Source organism: Diachasmimorpha longicaudata, chromosome 5 (genome assembly GCF_034640455.1).
Source record: "Diachasmimorpha longicaudata isolate KC_UGA_2023 chromosome 5, iyDiaLong2, whole genome shotgun sequence".
NCBI classification, from domain to species: Eukaryota; Metazoa; Arthropoda; class Insecta; order Hymenoptera; family Braconidae; genus Diachasmimorpha; species Diachasmimorpha longicaudata.
This window is the reverse complement of record NC_087229.1, coordinates 2,717,145-2,737,934: the sequence shown is the minus strand read 5'-3', so window position 1 is coordinate 2,737,934 and position 20,790 is coordinate 2,717,145. Positions and strand designations below refer to the sequence as shown.

The 20,790-nt window shown below is 38.5% G+C and overlaps 1 protein-coding gene across 2 annotated transcripts in view; it reads right to left on the bottom strand.

The window, feature by feature from the left end:
* The window catches only part of LOC135162147 (fasciclin-2), a 70,513-nt gene that overhangs the window by 33,484 nt on the left and 16,239 nt on the right, over nt 1-20,790 (bottom strand). Inside the window, exon 2 of one of the 2 annotated variants that reach the window (XM_064120320.1) lies at nt 19,531-19,591. The exons of the other annotated variant lie outside the window; for it this stretch is intronic. Within the exon in view, the coding sequence (XP_063976390.1) occupies nt 19,531-19,558 (28 nt within the window). The 5' untranslated portion in view covers nt 19,559-19,591. The remainder of the gene's footprint in view (nt 1-19,530; nt 19,592-20,790) is intronic. 2 annotated transcript variants of the gene reach the window in all.

Below are 20,790 nucleotides of genomic sequence, written 5' to 3'. Positions count from 1 at the left end.
GGGGGCTTACTCTTGTGTGAGATAACTGGTACTTTCCAAGTTGCGAGTGAACAAGGAGAGTAGAAGAGGTTGGAGGAAGCCCTGGATTCGAGAGGACTATATCGTGTTATAGGCGTTCCACTGTACTCCAACATTTTCTCCACCTTTCCCCCTTGGCCATCATCCATTGGTGTAACGGAGGCGCACAGAGACGCGTCATTAAAGCGTCCCGTGGCGCGTGAATAATTTCCGCGTTGACGCGCTTGCCACGATGGCAGGCCGGAAGGTTAATAATTTGTCGGAAGACCGGACGAGACGGGTGAAAGAGCGTCAGAGCTTAAAGGTGATGAGAGTCCCACTGGCCGAGGACAAGCTGTTCAGTTATCCGTGGGGGATGGAGTGCAAGGTGGAGTTTAAAAAGGGGTTGCACCAGTCTAATTCTACCCTTCTGGATGATATCAGATTTTCTCTATGGAAATTTATGCATTGAATCAAAGAGCTTCATTTATTCTGGGTAGTCGAGTGTGGAGACAAATAGAAGATAATTAATGAGTTGGGATTTATAACAAACTCACCAGTTTTTTTTTCTTGATTGCGTGCATTGAACGAAGAAAAAAATTCAATTAAATAGAGATAAAATAAAAAATACGTAATTCTTATTGAATATTTCTGTCGTGTCATAAATCATGAGATATAATGGTGATCTATCGTGTCGTTTGGTAAAATGATCATTATTACAAAAAGAAATAGCGAAGTTAACAGAAAAAAAAGTCCTAATGAAAAGACATCACCACCCGACCCCGTACAGCCGGGCTATCGCTAGTTCTCAATAAAAAAAAATCCCTCTTCAACTGTCATCTAAGAAATATCCTGAAACATTTGTCAATATCAATAATGAAAGCCCCAGGGGCTCGCGTGCAAAAGTACACACCAGCACAACCGCAAAATAAATCGAAAGAATCTCAACAACAAAAGTTGTCTGAAAAAAAAAACATTGTGGCGCCGTTCGGTGGGCCGTTAAATGAAACTTTCGATTTGCGAGGGATCGGTTAGAGGGAGTGAAGAGTGAGAGAGGCGTCGAGGGACCAGGGTGCAACATAGAAAACGTGGAGAATAAAATGGAGTGAGGGATTTGACTCGTGTCAAAAGTTGTTGAGCGTTGGGTTCCGCATTCAACTGAAATGGAAATCGAAATTTCACCTTCTTTGTGGGCCCTCAGTGGAGTGCATCGATATATGTACATATACATACATGTATATACAGTCAGATAGATTTTTTTCATTGTGGTAAGAGAGAGAATCCGCTGGCTTCATCTGAATACTTGGAATTCTCCGGTGTGTGATATCGGGGGAGCGTTTTATATGGCAGAGTGGCTCGAAGTGAAAGGGACAGCGGTGACTTTAAGCCGCGATTAATCCGGGTGAGAGTGAAAGTAGAGTGGGACCTTGGCACTGGTATCACTGGTGTCACATGGATTTCACGTCGTTATGTGTAGCTAAATCGATTCGCCCGTCTCGTATCTGAGGGCTAAAGAATTCCGGTCAAGGCATTCCAGGAATCTTTTGCATTTTGCACTTATATGCTAATGCATGGGGTAATTGAGGGGGAATTTATTCGTTGACACTTCGGAAAGATGGAGATGACGGTTTTAAAGGTTTCAGGGAGGTGGTAAGTATAAAGGAAAATTATCACTCTGGAGTCCATTGGAATTGAGTCATCTTGTTGTATGGGTCCATTATTGAGCCTTTTTGTAGATAGCCAAATGAGGGAATTATATATAATTATTAGGAACAAGATAATTGAGGAATTTATGGCATTGGAATATTTGAGCACACATGCTCCGTTGTACAAGAACTACTTGACAATTTTTTGTGACATTCCGAGGAAAACAATTCTAGAAAAAAGACTAATTTACGATCGGTTGTACTTCACAGTTGAGCTCAGTTTTATTGCTGAACATGTGTTGAAATTTGAAGACGAACAGTGTCCTCCTTCCTAGAGTCATAAAAGTTATTTTTTTACCCGAGATTTACTGAGTTAGTATTTTTCTTTTGTGGTCATAGTGAGCTTCTGGACAACTCTCTTCTAGTAAAGAGGTGCCTTGCTCGTAGTAATAAAGAATATTTTATCAACTTTTCCCCCACTTCTTGTGATGTCATTTGTTCATTTATACCCATATTTTAAAAAAATACTCAGTCACTCCACCAGCAAAATCATATGAATAAAGTTCATTCAAAGTTTGCATTACTCGTTAATCACGAAGACCTCGAGAGTGTGACCCAATTAATCAAACAAAACTGAAAACTTTTGAAATCGTATGAGCTATACAAATCGACCTATTTGTAAAGATTGCCAGAACAAATCGATCCAGCAATTCCAGTGGTTTACACTCTAATCCCTATAATCCCTCACCACTGAGACAGATAAAAACGATTGTGCAGAAAAAAAAAATGGAATAGCCCTTTCTGCTCGACAGAAGCCGCTTTATATCATGGCCCTAACTCCCCCTTCTCCGCCCACTTCGCTTCCGCATTAAACTCGTCTCGTTTTTCAGGCCACATCGAAATTCGAATCGTGGATTTTTATCCCCCGAATCAATCCCTTTTACGATCATACTCGAGAGCCAAGGTAAAGACCTCTTTCCCAAAGTATATTTCGAAAATAAAGAAGAAAATCCGATCCTGTACTGTCCTCTCTGTAACATTGCTGGCTCTATTCGAGCGCAAGTTCAATCCACCAGAAATGTCACCAATGCTATTTGAGGACATGGAGGGATTTACAGACAGATTGAAAATAGGATTTCCATCAGAGGATAATTTACGATTTTTATTTTAACGTCATTCTTTCATTGCAAATGAAAAATTGATTGAATAAATTTAATTAAGCAGAAATTTAATTTATTGTGTGACCCAGCTACTATTTTCCACCTGACAAATTATTAAGAACCGTACAACTAATCAGAAATGCCTATCACTTAATAAAGAAATCTCCTAATTATAAATTTATATTTCTCAGAAAAAATATTCAGAAATAAAAAACCCATAAATCTTGCACACATTACAATGAACTGTGAGTCTCATCAAATTCAACACGACGACATCCTCGATAAAAATCTCCATCTAATTATCAAATCATCCCTCCTTGTTCTCCCCCCACCAGATAAACTCAATCACCAATTCACCAATGCCATCTCCACTCCTCCATTCCCTCACATCTCCAAAAAACTCCGAATCAATATTCTCATCCCTCATTACCATCACAAAAGCCCCAAAAAACATCTCCAGTCACTGGTTCTGGCCTCTTGTATTCTGTCATGACATTGGCGTTTAAACCAAGCGGAAGTTCAATTCGCTCGAAATTTCGCATTTTGAGTAAAGAGAAGAGAGACAGAAGATCTATATAAAGCTCGGCGTTGGGTTAACAGCAGCTGGTGGGGGGCTCCAGCAATGCCAAAAGATGCCGGTGGGTGGTGAAGAGTGAGGGACGAGGTACGAAATTAACTGTCAATCTCAATTTCTCCCTCGTATCCCCCATTTCGCTTTCACCGCACGTATACATTGCAACCCTCAGACCGGGTGTCAATTATAAACCTGCGATGTGTCCTCCTCTGACCCCAATGAAGCGCGGGGAATAAAAGGGGGCGGGTGGGGGGGGGGAGAAGGGGGCGATGAGAGGGGGGTAAAAGGGGGCTGCCAAAATTCTGGCAGACGTGGGTTGCCAGCTTAACCGAAAATATTCGACATTATTCAATTGAAACGGCCAACTAATCCCCAAGCAGTATCTTTTGGGGAGAATTCGCTTGGTCACACGTGACGCTCTACTCTCACTTTCGTTGTCAAGCCGTTACGGTACTGTTTCACTTTTATTTTGAAGAAGAATTATCTGTGACAATGTATAAACAGAGCTGGGAACAATGGTGAGAAGGGGAATCGGAATGACGGGGATATATGTTTAATGTTGTATTTTGTATTGCCGAGGGGGTGGGGGATGAGAGATTTGTTGGTGTAGCCAGGGATAAGCCGAGGAAGAATAAGTCTGTCATCGCTTGGACTCAGATTATTTGGTGTGTTTACTTCGTGGCAATATGTTATGGTTTAATTAATTTTTGGGATAGAACAGAAGGATGAACTCTATGGCAAATGGAGTGGCTCTAGAAAAACTTATTTTACTTTTGGGTGATGAGGGAATGATTTATGTTGGTCATATGACATAATAATTTGGAGAGAGCTTTCAATCTCTTCTATTTGTGAGCTTGCATTTATGGCCAAATTGGTAGGATATAGAAATATAATTCTATGATGGTTTAAGGACTATAATTATATTCACAGAATGTAGTACAAGTCTTCTAAATTCAATAAGTTGTTCACTATGAATTATCTGTATTTATTCAACCAATAGAGGGAATGAGTCGATAATAAAAGGAAAAGGCCAAAGTTGATCTAAAAGAATGACCTTTGTCCTTTCTTTCCCCTCATTTTTATTTTCTCTTTGGCTTCTTCCCGCCTCGGCAATCTTTACGCAACGTTAATTTCGTTCCCTCATCCACATCTCGTCATACCCTCGCTGGACCTGGGCAAATAGATAGAGGAAAATCGGATTGGGGCCGTAAGCGCGAAGACGAAGATGAGTTTCTGGGAGGGGTGAGTCCACACTTCTATATGACTCTGACATATTCTCTCCTTGGGTAAGCGATAATTCGTCACGAGATGTGCTTCGTAGGGTGGATAAGAGTGAGAATATCAGAAGATCGGGTATTGGAGCATTAGGAGTGATACATTTATGGGATAGTCTCTCTGGTGGATATTACGAGTGAGTCTATTGGACCATTGATGACACGTGCCTGATATTTATCAGTCTGTCAATGGCTAATTCACCGGAATTCCTATGACACTGCAATTTCCTATCAGTTTTAACATCAATGGAAATATTTTCCTCGCGTCAATCAAATGAGGAAACTGGAAAATTGGTAAATGAATTTAATTCCATTTATTGATTACTCCGATCCGGGGTTGGCGAGTGGTGAGTCACATCAGTAATTTTATTTTTCGATTGTCGAATACTCCCTGCATTTACGGTACTCAATGTTTCAATGGAAAAGCGGAATACTAAATATTCAGCATCATGGAAATTTTAGTATCTACTAACCAACTTAGAATGCATTATTAAATTCTCCTCAACCGAAAAAATCCATAGCCCGCGGATAAAGTCTTGTATCCAAGGAATTTGATGAAAAATACCTCTGGAATAAACCAAAATAAAAAAAATTGGCCGCAATGTAAATATCGTATCTCTGTACCTTCCAGCGGTTGTTCCGACCGCTCTTAAAATTCACAATTTTTCCAGTGTAATTTCATTTCAGTCTTTAAACGCAGAGTCAAATTATCTCCTGTTTTTGAAATCCAATTTGAAATCATTATTTCTAAAATAGTACCCAGTCTGACAATTCTTTTCTTTCAATTTAGAATGGCTAAATGTGGAGATTTGTTAATGCCATTCATGAAATTAAATAAATCACCCAATGAACAAAATAATCGAATAATCACTATTCAGAATCTCAAATATTACTTTTAGAAAAGCCTTCATCATCCCAATAATTTTCACTCAAACAAAAGCAAAATTGAAAACTCATGTTGAATTCAACTCAATAGAATTCATTTTCCACAGTTGTATTAATCCCCCATTCCCCCCCAAAAAAAAATCCTCAATTTACCCCAATAAATTCGTTTTAGTCTTGAACCACCGTCCGAAATAACCCACGATTTTTCATCGGGTTAAAAGCTCCAGGACGTGAATTCCCGTTGATGTATCGAAATCGTTACTCATCCCACATTTATCGACACTGGCACTCAGTCAATCTCGCCTCGAGCCCTCACTTGCATTCACGATTCATCCCATTGTGCCCCTCCCCCCCTCTTCCCCCTTCAAAACTCACTACTCTCCCCCAGGACAATGTAAACGTATAAAAGCACTGGAGAATTAGTTGGCCAGAGAGAAATGTGTCGTTAACCATTTGTTCTGCGAGGCCTCTGGTATCGTTAAGGACTCGGTGATGGAGGCCCTGTCGTTATTGAACCGGCTAGAAAAGCCAAAATATTCGTCTATTATTCCATCTCTGTTCGGCTATTCGTGTGTACCAACCTCACATTATGGTACGAAAACGTGTGACGTAATTTCTCGGGGCTGGCGTGTGTTTGTACATTTGCCCACAGTGAACACAATTCGCCGAGACCACGCCGGATGCGGGGATCGATTCGCTACGTCGTGCAAACACCATAACGTATTTCCCCAGGATATCGAGTGTCCATTCTGTGGTTCCTGGAAGCCTGCCCATGCACGTACAGGGATTTTGTGGAAGGCTCTCAGCCACTTCGTACAACATAAATGTCTGGAGATTTCAGGCTTTTTATTCTCTTCCTCATTTTTCCCCGAGGATATTTTTTTTTTGTCTAAAGGTAGTAGAGCAGATGTGAGAATCGGATTTATCGAAATTAAATCGACGAATTCAATTTTTTTTTTTTCGACGAACTGAGGGAGGTTACGGATGTCGGACGTGCCAGTGGTGAACATTTTATTGGACGGTGAAACGTTGTTTTCAACACTCCGATGAAGTCTTTTATTTTCAGTGAAGTAAATTCAGGAAATGTTTTCCTTCCTTCAGAATGTAATTTCAGGAGGGAAGATAATTCACTGCTAAATGGAAAATATTTTTCATTATTTAGCGGTTTCAAATGTTCATCACTGCAAGTCCATTTGTACACAACTTTATTTGATAATTTTCCTTTGAATTCCACGTCGAGATGATTAAAATACTTTGAAAAGAAATTTTTAGTTTATTAAACTTCGACACTCTCCAGGCACTTTACTCGATAAGTCGTGCATCACCCAACTTTTAATGGCCCCACTTTTCAATATTCGGGTAATCTTCATCAAGAATTGGTGGAATAGTTTCGCTTCTATATATTTGACATATTTTTTTCACGATTCACTCATTAAAGTTGCTTTCAAATTTCAAACTAATTTAAGATTTATTACACTGGTAAACTGAACACACTCCTCCCCTCCCATTCCAATAAATTTAAAAATTAATTCCACAAATTACAAATTTATTACACCCCTATACTTCTCTTAAGCACACTTCACTAGCTTATGTATTAACTCCTCACCCCCTCCGAGAATTTTAATGCAATACCCGTGTAATTTGAGGAACTTAATTACGCCACAAAAGAGCTTGCCTTATCAACCGAATATTGTCAATCTTCAAAGCGATATTAACGAAACTTTATTTATGGAGACAAAGTGCAAAGAGGGCGAAGGGTGTACAGGAGTGGCGGGGCGGGGGAGGGGGGATGAGGGTTGCAGAGAAATTGAAATTAGTGGTTGTACTCTGGCCTGGCATGTACCATACCACACCATTGCATAAACACAGTAATTGCCAGGGTCTGTACCAAGGAAACTCGTATATGAGGGCTTTGGTTTTATCACTATTGTGACAAAATGACTTAACTTTTCTGGTTTAACCGGAGTTACGGGTGACACTGGGAGTGAATTACTCTGTACTGTTCCCGTTCGTCATGGCCGAAGGATCTTACGATGTAGGTAAACCGAGGACCCTAAGCCAGAGCACGTGCCGAACGTGCGAATACTCGACGGAATACAAAGACCTTTTCAGCCTACCTACGATGGCAAACTCTACCCACCTATCTACCAACATTTCCCTTTTATCCTTCCTGATCCCTACGTTTATATTGCGCTCCGAGCTGCGGTTCGTTTTATGGTTCATGTTAAAGTCAACATACATCACTGCTTTCCTGTTAATTTTTAGATGGAAATTTTTTTAATAAAAATGGATGGAGCTTTTCAACAGATTAACCCGAATGTTGACGTACATTATGGAATGCGGAAATAAATTGTTAGTAATATTTATTGATTTTTTCATCGAAGTATTTCGTCAAACATTTCGTTTTTAATTGATTTTCTTCTTCCCATTCAAAGTTGCTTCAAATTATAATTATAATATTTTATGGACTTGCGGTAGAGCGAGGGATCCTGGATCTATCTTGAATATACTGGAATATCTAATTGTGTAATTACTCTTTTATTGGGGTTGTTTAATGATTACTTTAAGAATATACTACTTAAGCAATTCATCATAGTTTGGGATATACGCAATTCTTATCACTCACCATCGCCGCAAGGCTTTAAAGACAGTATTTACATATGATATAGACGGTTTTGATAATAGACAACTGCAAATAAAGAAAAAAATCAAGGAATAGAGAGATAAATATTGTAGATAGCTGAACGTTATCGGTGTTTTGAGAGGATAGATAAGTTTTTCTCGGGTACGGATAATCTCAATGGAAAATAGTTTGAAGAATTTGACAATAGTGAAGGAAAGTAGAGAGGTATTACTGCAATAATTACCACGAAATGAAGTTTCCGTAATTTTTTATATTTCAAGCTCTCAGCTGACAAGAAAAAATTGCTTATTCAGGTGCTGTTAGTTAATTGTTCTTAACAATGACAAGTAAACTGCATAATTTGTTTTCTGATATTTACAAACTTAAGAATAAAGAAGATTCAAGTTCGTGAAATGAGTGAAACTCTAATTACAAATTGAATACTAGACCTCGAGTTGTTCACGACCTAAATAAAGGGAAAAAAATGAAAATTCCCAAGGTTGGAAGCTTCCGTAATTGAATCACGCGTGTATATTCGTTTAGTTGCCGTCAAAGGGCTGAAGCAACGGTACGATGAAAATCGAGTTAAACTGAGAACCCTGGTACTGGCCTCTGTGGAACTTTAACGGACGATGGTCTCCCGGTTTATACATCCCAGTGTCCAACGATGCGCAATGATCTTTATACTCAGTTTTTTTTTACTCCTACTTTTTTTTTTCAGAATGCCAGTAGCTTTTTTTCCATAATTCCTTCCTTCTTTCTCCCAATTAATGAACGCTGCACGCTCCGAGGTACCGCTATGGTTTTAATTAAACCGCACGGTATGTAGTCAGAGGTCATGTGGTCTACGTTACCTTTTTTCTGGTGCTATTGTATCATGATACAATACATTTTTCATCTTGATAGAAATGGGGAGCATTCTTTTTGAACTGGACAATTCAAAGATGTTTATTTACTTGTGTTTTTTGTATTAAACGAAAAAATCCCTGCGACATTTTTCCCATTGTTTTTTTGCTAATTATTGTCTTGTCTTTCTAGAAAAAAGTTGACATCGGTCACATTAAAAAGGTGCTCCATGCATTTTAAACACTTATAATATGCCAATTACAATTTATTCAATTAACTGGTTTCAATCTACAATTGAAGTATTATGTTTTATAAAATTTTAAATTAAAAGTCCCCTAATTTTTTACCAAAATTCGCCTTTTCACTTTCAAAATTCCTAACAATTCTACCAAATTGTTCAACTATTCATTTCCCTCGCAGCGAAATGATCAAACATAAATTTTCTATTTTTATTAAAACAAGACGAAAGTCTGGTAAAAATGTTTTTTTGTAGCTGTGAGGGTTACAAAACGAGCCGCAGACAGGTTTTATAATCACCCGAGACGGAAAACCTATACCGCAAGTGTGTCTCATACAGAATTTAAATGACAACGTGCGTAAAAACCGAATAACCCACGTGTCAGCGTGCGTAATTCGCCGTTTACCACTCAGTGAGCTATAAATAAAATTATAAGATCTCTATCTGGTCTCTTCGTCATTTATGGTTCACATAGGACAAAATTGCAAAACCACATTTTCCATACTGTCGTTAAAAGAATTTGAAATGCCAGAAAAAGGCAGCCACAACATTCACCCCCTTGGAATCTCAGAAAGACACCGGTGTGCGCTCTTGCGGCTACACACACTCTCATCGCCTCCACTTGGAGGCCTCCGGGCCTTACTAGATACACTGAAGTGGAAACGTAATATAGAGCCTTTGTCTATGCTCGTGCCCAAGCACTCCAGACAGTCTTTCCCAACAACAATGACACCGGTGGACGGAAGTGGATAGTGAAGAGGGCAATGGGGAGGTCTTCGAGCGAATTGGCAAGGGAATAAAGAAAAAAAAAAATCCCAGAGGTAGGGGGGAAAAAAAGGGTATAACAGTGAGCATGAGGTACCTGCTCAGTGTTCGGTTAAAGGGAGTCGTCGAGAGAATCGATTCTCCCTTCCTCCTCCAGCTCCTGGGGGGAGCTAGCTCGCCTATCACCCCTTTTTGGCTTCCCGTTGGACAACCGCTGAACTCCTCTTCCGCCACTTCACCGCGTAGGGATGATCCAACTCATCCCCCGTCTATTCCTTCTTCTCCTACACGTTTCACCTTTGATTCAGCGAAATTTGAAACGCCTTTTCACCCCCACCTACCCCCTTTAACCATTGTTTCATGTGGGAAGCGATGGAGTTTTGGGAATCGGAGTGGAAACCTGAGAGGAGGAGGTGTTCAAGTTTTCCTCGTTTTTTTTTTATGTAGTTGATCAGCGTTTTAGTCCTTTATTTTTTTTTGTTTATGGGGGTTTGTCTAGTGTCTTTTGTTTTCGAGACGTAGAACACTGCGTGTGCACTTTTTCAAGGAAGAAGCACGGTGAATTGGAAAGAAACGTGTCTTCCGGGGAAATGGGTCGGTGTATCGTATTTCCTGATTGATCTAACAGCTCGTTTGATGATTCTTTTCTCTGGTTAGCCTTGGGGGTTTTTTTTGTTCTGATTCACTGGGTCGAAAATTTTGAGGGACGCGCGGTGAATTGTAATTGGTGTGTTCGATTTTTTTTTTCCAAAGGGAAGGAAGAGGAAATTTGAGAGGTTTTCGGACTAGGTTTCTCGTGACACTGAAAGGTTTTGGGCTTTGGGGTTTTATTCGCGGCGGGAGAGAGGTCGTCGCGGGTTTATGGGGCTGTAAAGTTTAACATTTCGAAATGGGAATGGTTGGAATGAGAAATTTTTTTTTATGGGAATCGAAGTTTTTATCGTAGGCAAATCATAAAACGAACAATTTGTGGGGCCAGTTATTTAATGGTGTATTTTTGTTTCTGGAGGCCATGTTTTTTTGTGAATATTGATTTTACTTGATTGTCTTCATTTATTTTGTAATGCAGGGTTTTCAGAGAAATCGACAGTTTGACTATTTAGTATTTTTTCAAAATTATTATTAATTCATTATGACACGATTCGATGAGATATTTCACTTGTTTTATAATTGGCGAAATTTTCTTCAAATTTTTTTAATGATTTATGATCAGCTATCTCCCGACCTAGGGACGACATTAACCGGGCAATTAATCGAGCTTTAAAAACATCAAAAGAAAAAAACCGAGTAGAAATCCAAAGCAGTGCGTGACACGTGTACAAACGTTGTACGGAGGTCGTTATAATCGCACTGTATGCACAGATGGTAATTCTGGTCTATCGTCTTTTTCTTTTCGATCCTCTTCCCTCCTCAATGGCATATTTTTCCCTGGGTATCAGTGTTGCAATAGCCCCGAGGTTGGTTTTAAAAATAAAACCACGAGTTTCTCAAGCATGTTGGTTCTTTTGACATATTGTATATATGTAGTACTTTTTTCCCTTGGATTTTCTTACATGGCACAAAAGCTGACGCCGGTCGTACATGTACCCAGGCAATACATAGAGGGTAAATGTGCGATAAAAATCTCTTTCACAGGATAAACTCAAGATGTGTAAGCAACGTGTCGTAGCATCAATCAAGGAGGAAGATTGTGATGGCGATATGATTGACAATTGAATTATATTTGGCTTTTCGCAGCTTTCAATTTTCCCTGTTTTCGCAAATCATCTCGATTTTATCAACGGCTATCGAATTTTTTTTTTTCTGGGGGAAGAATCGATTCTTGAGAAAGTGTCTTCACGAGGACTAACTCATCCCTCCCTCATATTCTCCACTTATTGCATCTGTATGAGTTACATGAGCCAGAGTCACCTCATAATTTTCCTTCCCCTCGTTCCGCTTAAATTTCCTCCTCACGCATGTGAATACATTGAAAATACCAAACTACTATACACAGACTCGAACACCCGTAACCCTCAACCTCACCCCAACCCGCCACCTCCTCATACAACCTCAAAGACGAGAAAAAAAAATGCCCCATCAACCCCCAAAGAAGAAAGCCCCGTATATGTCAGTATTGATCCTGTTTTGGACGAACAGTTGATTTTAGTATTCCACCGGCAAACTTTCCGCGCGTCGGTGGAAAACGTGTCCAGAATTTTGCGTAACTCCTCACATCCTCTACCCTCTCAGTATATTTTTTCGTTTTTTTTTTGCGCTTCACCCTTACGTCTCACGTAATTGTAGATTCAAAGGATATAATTTCGAACGCAGTGGTAGTACAATCTCCGGGGATTCGTACACAGAGGGATCGAGAGGGAGAATGTGTGGGGGAATTTGAACAGATTCAACTGGTCGAAGAGTGGTACGCGAAATGATGAAATAAAGAAAAAAAAGAGAGGGAAAAAATAAACTGGGGTCGTGAGTAGGGCTGGGAGGGCCCTCCTAACGAAGTGAAGATTACTGTTATTTCGAAAAAGCCTGGAGGACATGACGATTGGATTTTCCCTTGGTTTTATTCCAATCATCAAATGAATATTCTCAATTTTTACATATTTCTGGAATGAGGATCTCTCAGGCTGAAAAGATAGTTCACTCAAACGAGGAATTTTTTAAATGACTTTTTGAAAATGACTTGTTTCCTTTTTGTTACGTAATAAAATATTTCCTATGAAGCATCTCCTTCCTTTCTTACAATATAAACCCTTAAACACCCCCTGGAGTTGTTTGTCGCCGAGATATTTTCAGTGAAACAAAGTACGATTATCTAATTTGCTCTTTATCCGATTGCGATAAAGAACTCTTTATTAACGGAATTCTATCTTCCCAACAATTAGAATGAAAAAAGTCCCAGTGCTGTATTTTCCATTGACAATTTCCCCAACTATTTAATAAAATTATTCTCAACCGTCATTTCTTCGTTACCCCTCTTTCCTGAATTGTTCTTCTCCCGTCTTTTTGTTTCCATCCAACGTCACATCGACAGATGTCCCCAGACATCTCCTCAAGATTCCCCACTGAAATCCAAAGACGCTCGTAAGGACAATCGCTTTATTCCTCTCCATTCGTTTTTTCTCCTCTGCCCTCAGCTTCATCCCTAATTTGGTCGTGATCACAAGATTTCTCATTCTCTTTCCTTCTCGTTTTTATTTCTCGTCGTCTGTCACCTGCTGCGACAAATTACCCTCGATCTAGACGAAATGAGAAGAAAGGAAAATAAAAAGAAATCGAGAGAGCGAGAGAGAAGTGTTAGAGGTGCTTTGGTGATTGGAGTTGAAGCTTTTTCGGGAAATGAAAGAAAGAAAAATAGAAATGGCTTTGGGAAGCCCGGAACATTCCGTTCTCACGAGAGAAACTTGTAGAAAAGCTTGCGTAACTTAATGACGTCATATGTGTTGAGTTCTCTTATTTATTCTTTTTATTTTCATTCCGAGCTCAATGGGTAAGTGGTTAATGTTGTATTTTGACTCGCGCATATTGACGATAAGCCAAGGAGTCGAGTAGCATTTTTGTTTACGGTTTATTTACAACATTATGAATCATTTCAGTGATTTTTCACTTCGGAGAAAGTGACTCATGGCAATTGTATATGGTGCGTAATACATAGGTAAATATTATATATTTTATCTACTTTATGAGCGAGTTGATGACGACTAAAGAAAATTAGGGTCCCGTATTTTTAGCCGTGAAAAATGAATTGTGCGGATTTTTTCATTCAGTTTTCTGACAAAATAACTTTTAATAGAAAAAAAAATCGAATACTGCCAAGCAGACCCCTCCTTAAAAAGTCAATAAAGTAGATTTCTGTTGCTATCGCACACATCGTGCTGCAGGGGAAACCGACACCACCAATGCCAAGATATTTCCCTATCCCCACTGAGCGCTCAGGTTGACGAAAATTTATGGAGTGACTTCTATTTACAATCTCCTGGGAAAACGAAACAATAGGCCATCTAAGAAAACATTGATGTGTTTACACTTGGGGGGGTCCAGAGTGGTCGGGGCTGGAGGAAATCTCCACCCTCGCGAAAAAGCGATCAAGGAGAAAGCTCACTGTAACGTCAATTTTTTAATAAAATTTTTACGTTCTGAATGTAAAATGCATCGATTTTTTTGTAAATACTGTAATGGATTTGCAATATTCGCAACAAGAGATGAAAATTTTGCGGATGGCCCTCAATGGTTGAAAAATGATGGCAATAAATTTTTAAGAGCTCTGTGGTCAGGTGTATTGGTTTAATGGGCCAGTAATTGGCCAGTTAAAATGGCCGATTACACTATAATGGCAGTCCACTGTATTGTGATCAACTTTGCATCATAAATTATAGACGTAATACCACCAAAAAATTCAAAAAAACTCATTATAACTTTTACAATTCCATAAAAAAGACGATTTTTTATTCTACGATTATTAAAAAAATTTCCCAGTGATGTATATCTAATAATTAGACAGGATACTGAAGATAGGAACTGAAAAGTGATTTTACTGCATAATTCTAGACATTTTCGCTCAAAAGCTCATTATGACGGGCCATTCTATCCGAATTATTCCTATCATCATATCTCTCCAGTTATTTCCCTAAAAATGTTTATCATATTGTGATTTTAATCTAAAATTGGTCGAGTTATTCACCAAAACCCTCGTCCCCCCCCCCCCGTAAATTTGAATTACCCATAAAATTCTTTCTTTTTCTCCGAATGTACTTGACATGATAATATACCCTGAGAATAGCTAAGGTCGTGGTATTAAGACCGGAACAAAGTCTAGTAACATGAACCCGAGAAAATCCTTCTCGCCAACAAGCACAAACACCTCGGGGCGTTAAAAATTTCCATCTTCAAAGAGTTTCAGAAAACATCTCCCTCCTCCATTCCACTTTTACTCATCTTCAGCGTCATAACGCGTCGTTAAGCCAGTGTTTCAGATACTCAGTGTACACAGACAAAACAGAGAAAGAGTATACTCTCAATTTTCCACCCAGAGGTACGTGTACAACGAGCATTTTATCGCTTGGGACCCGAGAGTATCAACGGTTTCTTCTTACCTTGTTACCCCACCATATGATCCCCTTGTCGACAAGCACAAACGTCTGTACTCGCATTTCTCAGTCGAGAAATCAATACACAATACCGTAATCTTGCATTGTTATTGCAATACTTGAATCCCAGGAATTTCTGGGTTTGTATTGTTTCATGCTAATTGCACTGTGCGCAAATCGATTTGTATTACGTTACGAGGGAATTTTTCTCTCGATAATTAATGACTCATTCTTGATGGGTATTGAAGAGTGAGGTAGGGTAATTAGTAATGAATTGGGGTAATTACGTTGGTAATAATAAAGCTGTCGGATACGTGACATAATGAAGAATTTAAGAAGAATTGATGATGTTCAAATTTGGTAGGGAATAGTTTAAGAAATCAGACGAGCATTAAAGAAAACTTTACGCTAAATACCAAATATTCAAATAAATTTTTCCGTGTAAAACAATAATACAAAGACATTCAAAATCAATTTTTATCAGTTGGAATGATTCTATTTTGTTCGGTCTTGAATATGTTAGAATTTTGGAAGCAACCGTTAAAAATCATAAATTTGACAATATCGAATTTTGACGTTTAGGTCCGGCACGTATATTTGGAAAAATAAACAAAAATACTGAAATTAATGAAAGAAGCATATGTGCAAGTTAAAGAATTAGTTACAATATTTCACATGAAATAGAATTTGAGAATTACCAGACCATGCCAGCCTCTTCTTTCTTCACTTGTTTTCATGCCCTTAAGAAAGGTCTAGAGTCTGTTACAAAAACCCCCCATTGTTTGTCATATCCTTTCAATAGTTTTTATACAAACACATTTTCACCCCCACTCTTTTTGGTGTGAAAACTTAAGGGGGGAGCCTGCTTTAGAGGCTTCAAAAAATCTATATTTTCAAGGATTTTTTTGGAAAGGAAAGAAATGTCTGATTGAAATGAAACTTTTAGGATTTATTGTTATATATTTCAAGAGTCTTCTCAAATTTTTCTATTATTATACATTATATATTTTTCATGTTTGAAGAAATTTACGGAGGCGCCTCGAGTGTGCAATTTCTGTGTGTCGGACAATATGCAGGTCGCAATTTTCATGTGAAACAAAAAAACAAAAGAAATTTTCAATTTTCAATAGTGTAATTCTCAGGTTAACCACTAAAATTCAACAAAAAGTGAAAAATTCAACAATTTTTCGCAGATTGAAAAAAAAGTGCATTTAAAGAAAAAAAAAATTTACTTTAAGTTGTTTAAAAACCAGATTAATATTAACTTTCTTAAGATATGTCCGGTTCACTCGAAAGAGAATTTAATTCCAAATACAACGCATTTTGATTCGTTTCGATAGGAGGTTTACTTTTTTTCCCATCTTGCCCCACAATTTGAAAAAATCATAAAAATGGAAATCCGAGAAATCGCGTGTCAAAGTTTTCGTGATGCTCGTATACCTGCTCAACGCTTGCTCACTATTTCGTCTGTATCTCCGGATATAATCCGAATTTTGTTCTGAAATTTTGGAGACATATTCTTGGATAGTTTAGGAAGTGATTTACGCAAAAAAAAAAAAATCGATTTTTTGAAGCCTCTAAAGCAGGCTCCCCCCTTAAAATTAAGAACTCTAGTTTTAGGTCAGTTCAAATTCGGAAACTGAAGAGATTAGTCGAGACAGCATTTAGTCCTGATCTCGATCTTCCAATATCATAATTATAATCGTTTGTTAAATACATCAAGTATAATAGTTTTTTAATTAAAGACTTTTTAATTATTGTGAAACATCAATTTATGTGATTGTGATTATTTATTCCCTTCACATAAATAAGAACATCGCTGCACTCGAATCACTTATCGTCAGTAGCAGTGCAGGAGACAGTGTTGCCGCACCAAGTGTATACCTGCGACTTACAACCGTAGGGAAGGATTAAACTGGAAGACTCTATTTTTTCTTCGGATTAATCATCACGGTAACTACCCCGCACATATTTTTTAATCCAATCAGGTGTTAATCATTGCCATCTCCTTTCTACATTCTTTATACTTACACCTATTCAGTTTCGATTATGCAGGTGACCTAAATTCGTGAGATCGCGTGACAGTGAGTGAATAATAGCGTGAGAAATAGCCCCTCAAAAGCCGATCGTTAACCCCTTTCTTCGTGAAGCATTGAAACTTCGCATATTCATGTTATTTATGAGGTCAATATTGGGTTATAAATATTAAAATACATGAGCTAATCATCGTGACACTAAAGAACGTGATATTCATGATACTGAGGGCTCCTGAGGTTCATTAATTTCACGGAGAATGAAAAAATTTCCGTTTTTTTTGTCTGATCTATGCAGTTATTTACGTGCTTCAAATTTCACCCTACGCCCAAATAAGAAAACCGTTATTCCAACTTTATCTCTCCAACAATCATCGCAGGAGTCATCATGATAGTGTGCTGTCCACTGGAAAAACATCCCAGCCATTGCCCAAGACCCCACCTTCACCCTCCATTACCCCCAACTAATAAAAAACTGTCCCTTTTCCTAATTCCTCAGACAACCGTCATTTTTTCAAAGTCTCCAATGTAACCCATCTGAAATATCACCCGTGACGAAGACCAGAAGATCCAGCACCCCCATCCCCCTTCAACTCACCCCGTGGGCACGTCTTATTAATCGTCTTTGCGGTAGGGGGCTTCATTCTCCGTATCATCCGCACCACTTCACGCCCCAATGAATTATATCGCTAGTCATATCGCCACGGCACCATTGGCCCTCTCTTGTAAAACGATAGGAAGGGAATTTTACCATCGCAATCAACCCTCTGGGCCTGGTAACAAGCAGTCTACAACACTGCCGGAAGTACTTAGACGTTTTTGGGGAAGTGTAGCGCTACAGGGGTCTGAACAAGTCAACGTTAATCGATAAGACCCCGCGTGAGCCGATAATACTCCAGAAATACACTGACAGGAAGAATTATTTTTATTGAGATATTTTTCCCCTCAAACTGGCACTACATGTTCCACCTTATTTCAAATAGATTCAATTTTATCCTAAATATAAACGAGGTATTTTTTAAATATATTTAATTGGATCATATAATACAGTTCTTGAAATCAACTCACAACAATTTATCACAAAAGTGGGCAAATCCCATTTTTTTACAAGTTGACTTCATCTCGAGTCAACTTTTTTTTCTTGGAACAATATCCATTCCAAGGGACGTGGAAAGTACCTTGGAAAATTACACGATTTTACAGATGTAATTTGCATAAATTGCCTCTGATTTTTCACTTTTTTTGGGTTACTGCGAAAAGCTCGCAATTGTTGTTCGCTAGAATATTCCATTTCCAATTTCAAATGTAATTTTCTCAGTCTAGAAAATTCTTGTCTATTTAAAAATCAACTATGACTTAGGTTAATATTAATTAATTAATGATCGTGAGTTCGAATAAAAATGTTATCAGAAAACTAGTTATTTCTGTCTGTAGAGGCGGACTCGGAAAAATTCTGTAGTTGTGAATAACTCCGGTTGGAAAAATCGAGTCTTGCGGTGTGATTAATGATCATCGAGTATTAAGTGGAATCCCGGGAGTATCAGCTTTTTGTGGTGATGGGGAGGGCAGACATCTTTGACGTTTCAATTGAAAGGGGAATAATCATTCCACATGGGAGTAGAAGAGACTATTTTCTAGAACTCTTTGGATGGCATGAATAGCCGGAAGTTAGGGGTCAAAAACTCGGTATGACGAAGGATTTTAGTTTGTCAATTGTTGAGATATATTGAAACACCGTTTTGAGGGGAAAATTCATTTTAGGTGGAGAATTTCCTTGAGGGAGAGGAAACCGTTGCGGTGAGTTTACGGTGGACATTTACCGGGTCTTCCGGTGACATTACTTGGAAGCTCGTAATTCTTGTACTTTGTATAAAAGAAACAGTACTTTCGTGATGAGTCTATTCTTAACGTCTTGTTGAGCATGGATAAATCTTGATAATGAATGAGTTTAGGGAAATAAGAGAAGAAATTTAGGGGTTTTCTCTTCCTGGAAACACCCGCTTTCGAGATAAATGCATATTTCTATACTTAAACTAGCATTTACCCTTAAATCAAGAAGTTCAAACGTACACCGAGGGAAACTTTCTTTTTACACAAACGTTATTGTCTTGATTTTTTCAATTTAATTGTCTTTGACGTCATTTGTAACTTATAAAATGCTTGAGTTACTTCAATCCCATCCAATCGCGAGCTTTAATCAGAAAGCAGAGTGTAATTCGTTATTCATTCAGCACAAGTGGTTCAGGTGATAGGATTCAGAGTTTGATAATATTTTAGTTCATTAATGCTCAATTTAATAATATTATTATTTATATAGCGACTTCTGCGGAAGAAGTTTATTTTTCCGATACATTTGCTTAAAGTCATCTTTCTCTCAGTGTGATTGTGATTACTTATGGGTAATTACTCACGGCCGGAATACCAACTAGCTCGTACCATCTTGATCAAAGATTAGTCAACACTCACCTGAAACTGAATAAAAAAAACCACATACATTAGTACAATGTCATCATAAAAAAAAAGTAAAAATAAACGTCAAACATGAAATGAGATAACTTGCTAAAGTGTTTTATTAAACCAGAGTGACTCAATTTCTTCATGCAATAAGCCCATAAATTGAAAGGAGAGATGAGAAGGATGTTGATGATGGGCAAAGATGAGCAAGTCCTCTGATTTGCTCATTAAGAGCAACACGAAGTACTTTGAAGGCCGTGGGCGACTTAACCAAACGATGAGAAACGTTTCCTCGTTTCTCACCCACCCTATAACCCGAGTTTTCATCGTTTGCATAATGCCCTCTTGACGACACTCCACATCTGACTTATTCGGATGCAGTAGGACCAGTGACGTAAGATGTGTCAACAACCGAGTGTGTGGTTAACATTTACATGTGAGAGCTTTTGTCGTTGGGAATAAAGGGAAGACATACAAGGGGATGAAAACGTGCGAGAGATGTCTGAAAGAAGCCGCACAAATTGATTGATGGGGGAATTTTCACGATGGCGTGTCACGTTTTACAGTTTCTCAGGGTTTATTCTAAAAAAAGGGGGGTGTGAAGGCCTGCTACCGTGCACCCGATGATGTCACAACAGAGGGAAAAATTTAATTTATGCGATTTGATCGGACAAATAGTGCTTCGAAGTTTAAAAATATTTTTTTACTTCCGCCTGGAAATGTGATAAACTATCGATTTTTTAATTTTCTAATTTCGCTGTAAATTGTCGCTTTCCGATCACAAAAAAAATTTTCTTTGTTTTGTTGAATTTTGTAACTCAACTCAACCATTAGAATAAAATCAATGGCAACGCCCAGTAGTTGAACACCTGGATATTCACACGCTTTCGCTAAACACTATCCGAACGACTAATCTTCAGTCCCTGACTGATGGCTCTAGTATAATTAACTTTCGAAAGAAACTTTCCCTCTCCGATTATTCATAGCAATATATTTATTCCCTGAATCTAAACATCCATAATTCGTGGCTCGAGATGCAAAGGTGTGGCACGAAGTCCAAGAGATAAAAATAGATGATTTCCACAGGAATAGTGGCTGTGGGAAAATTTATGCTGGAAAATATGAGAAAACGGGTACAAATCTCAGGCAATTTGTGAGCGCATCCCGGATGGAATTGTAATTGCGGGTGATCCATCAAAATCAACCCCTTTAGAGAA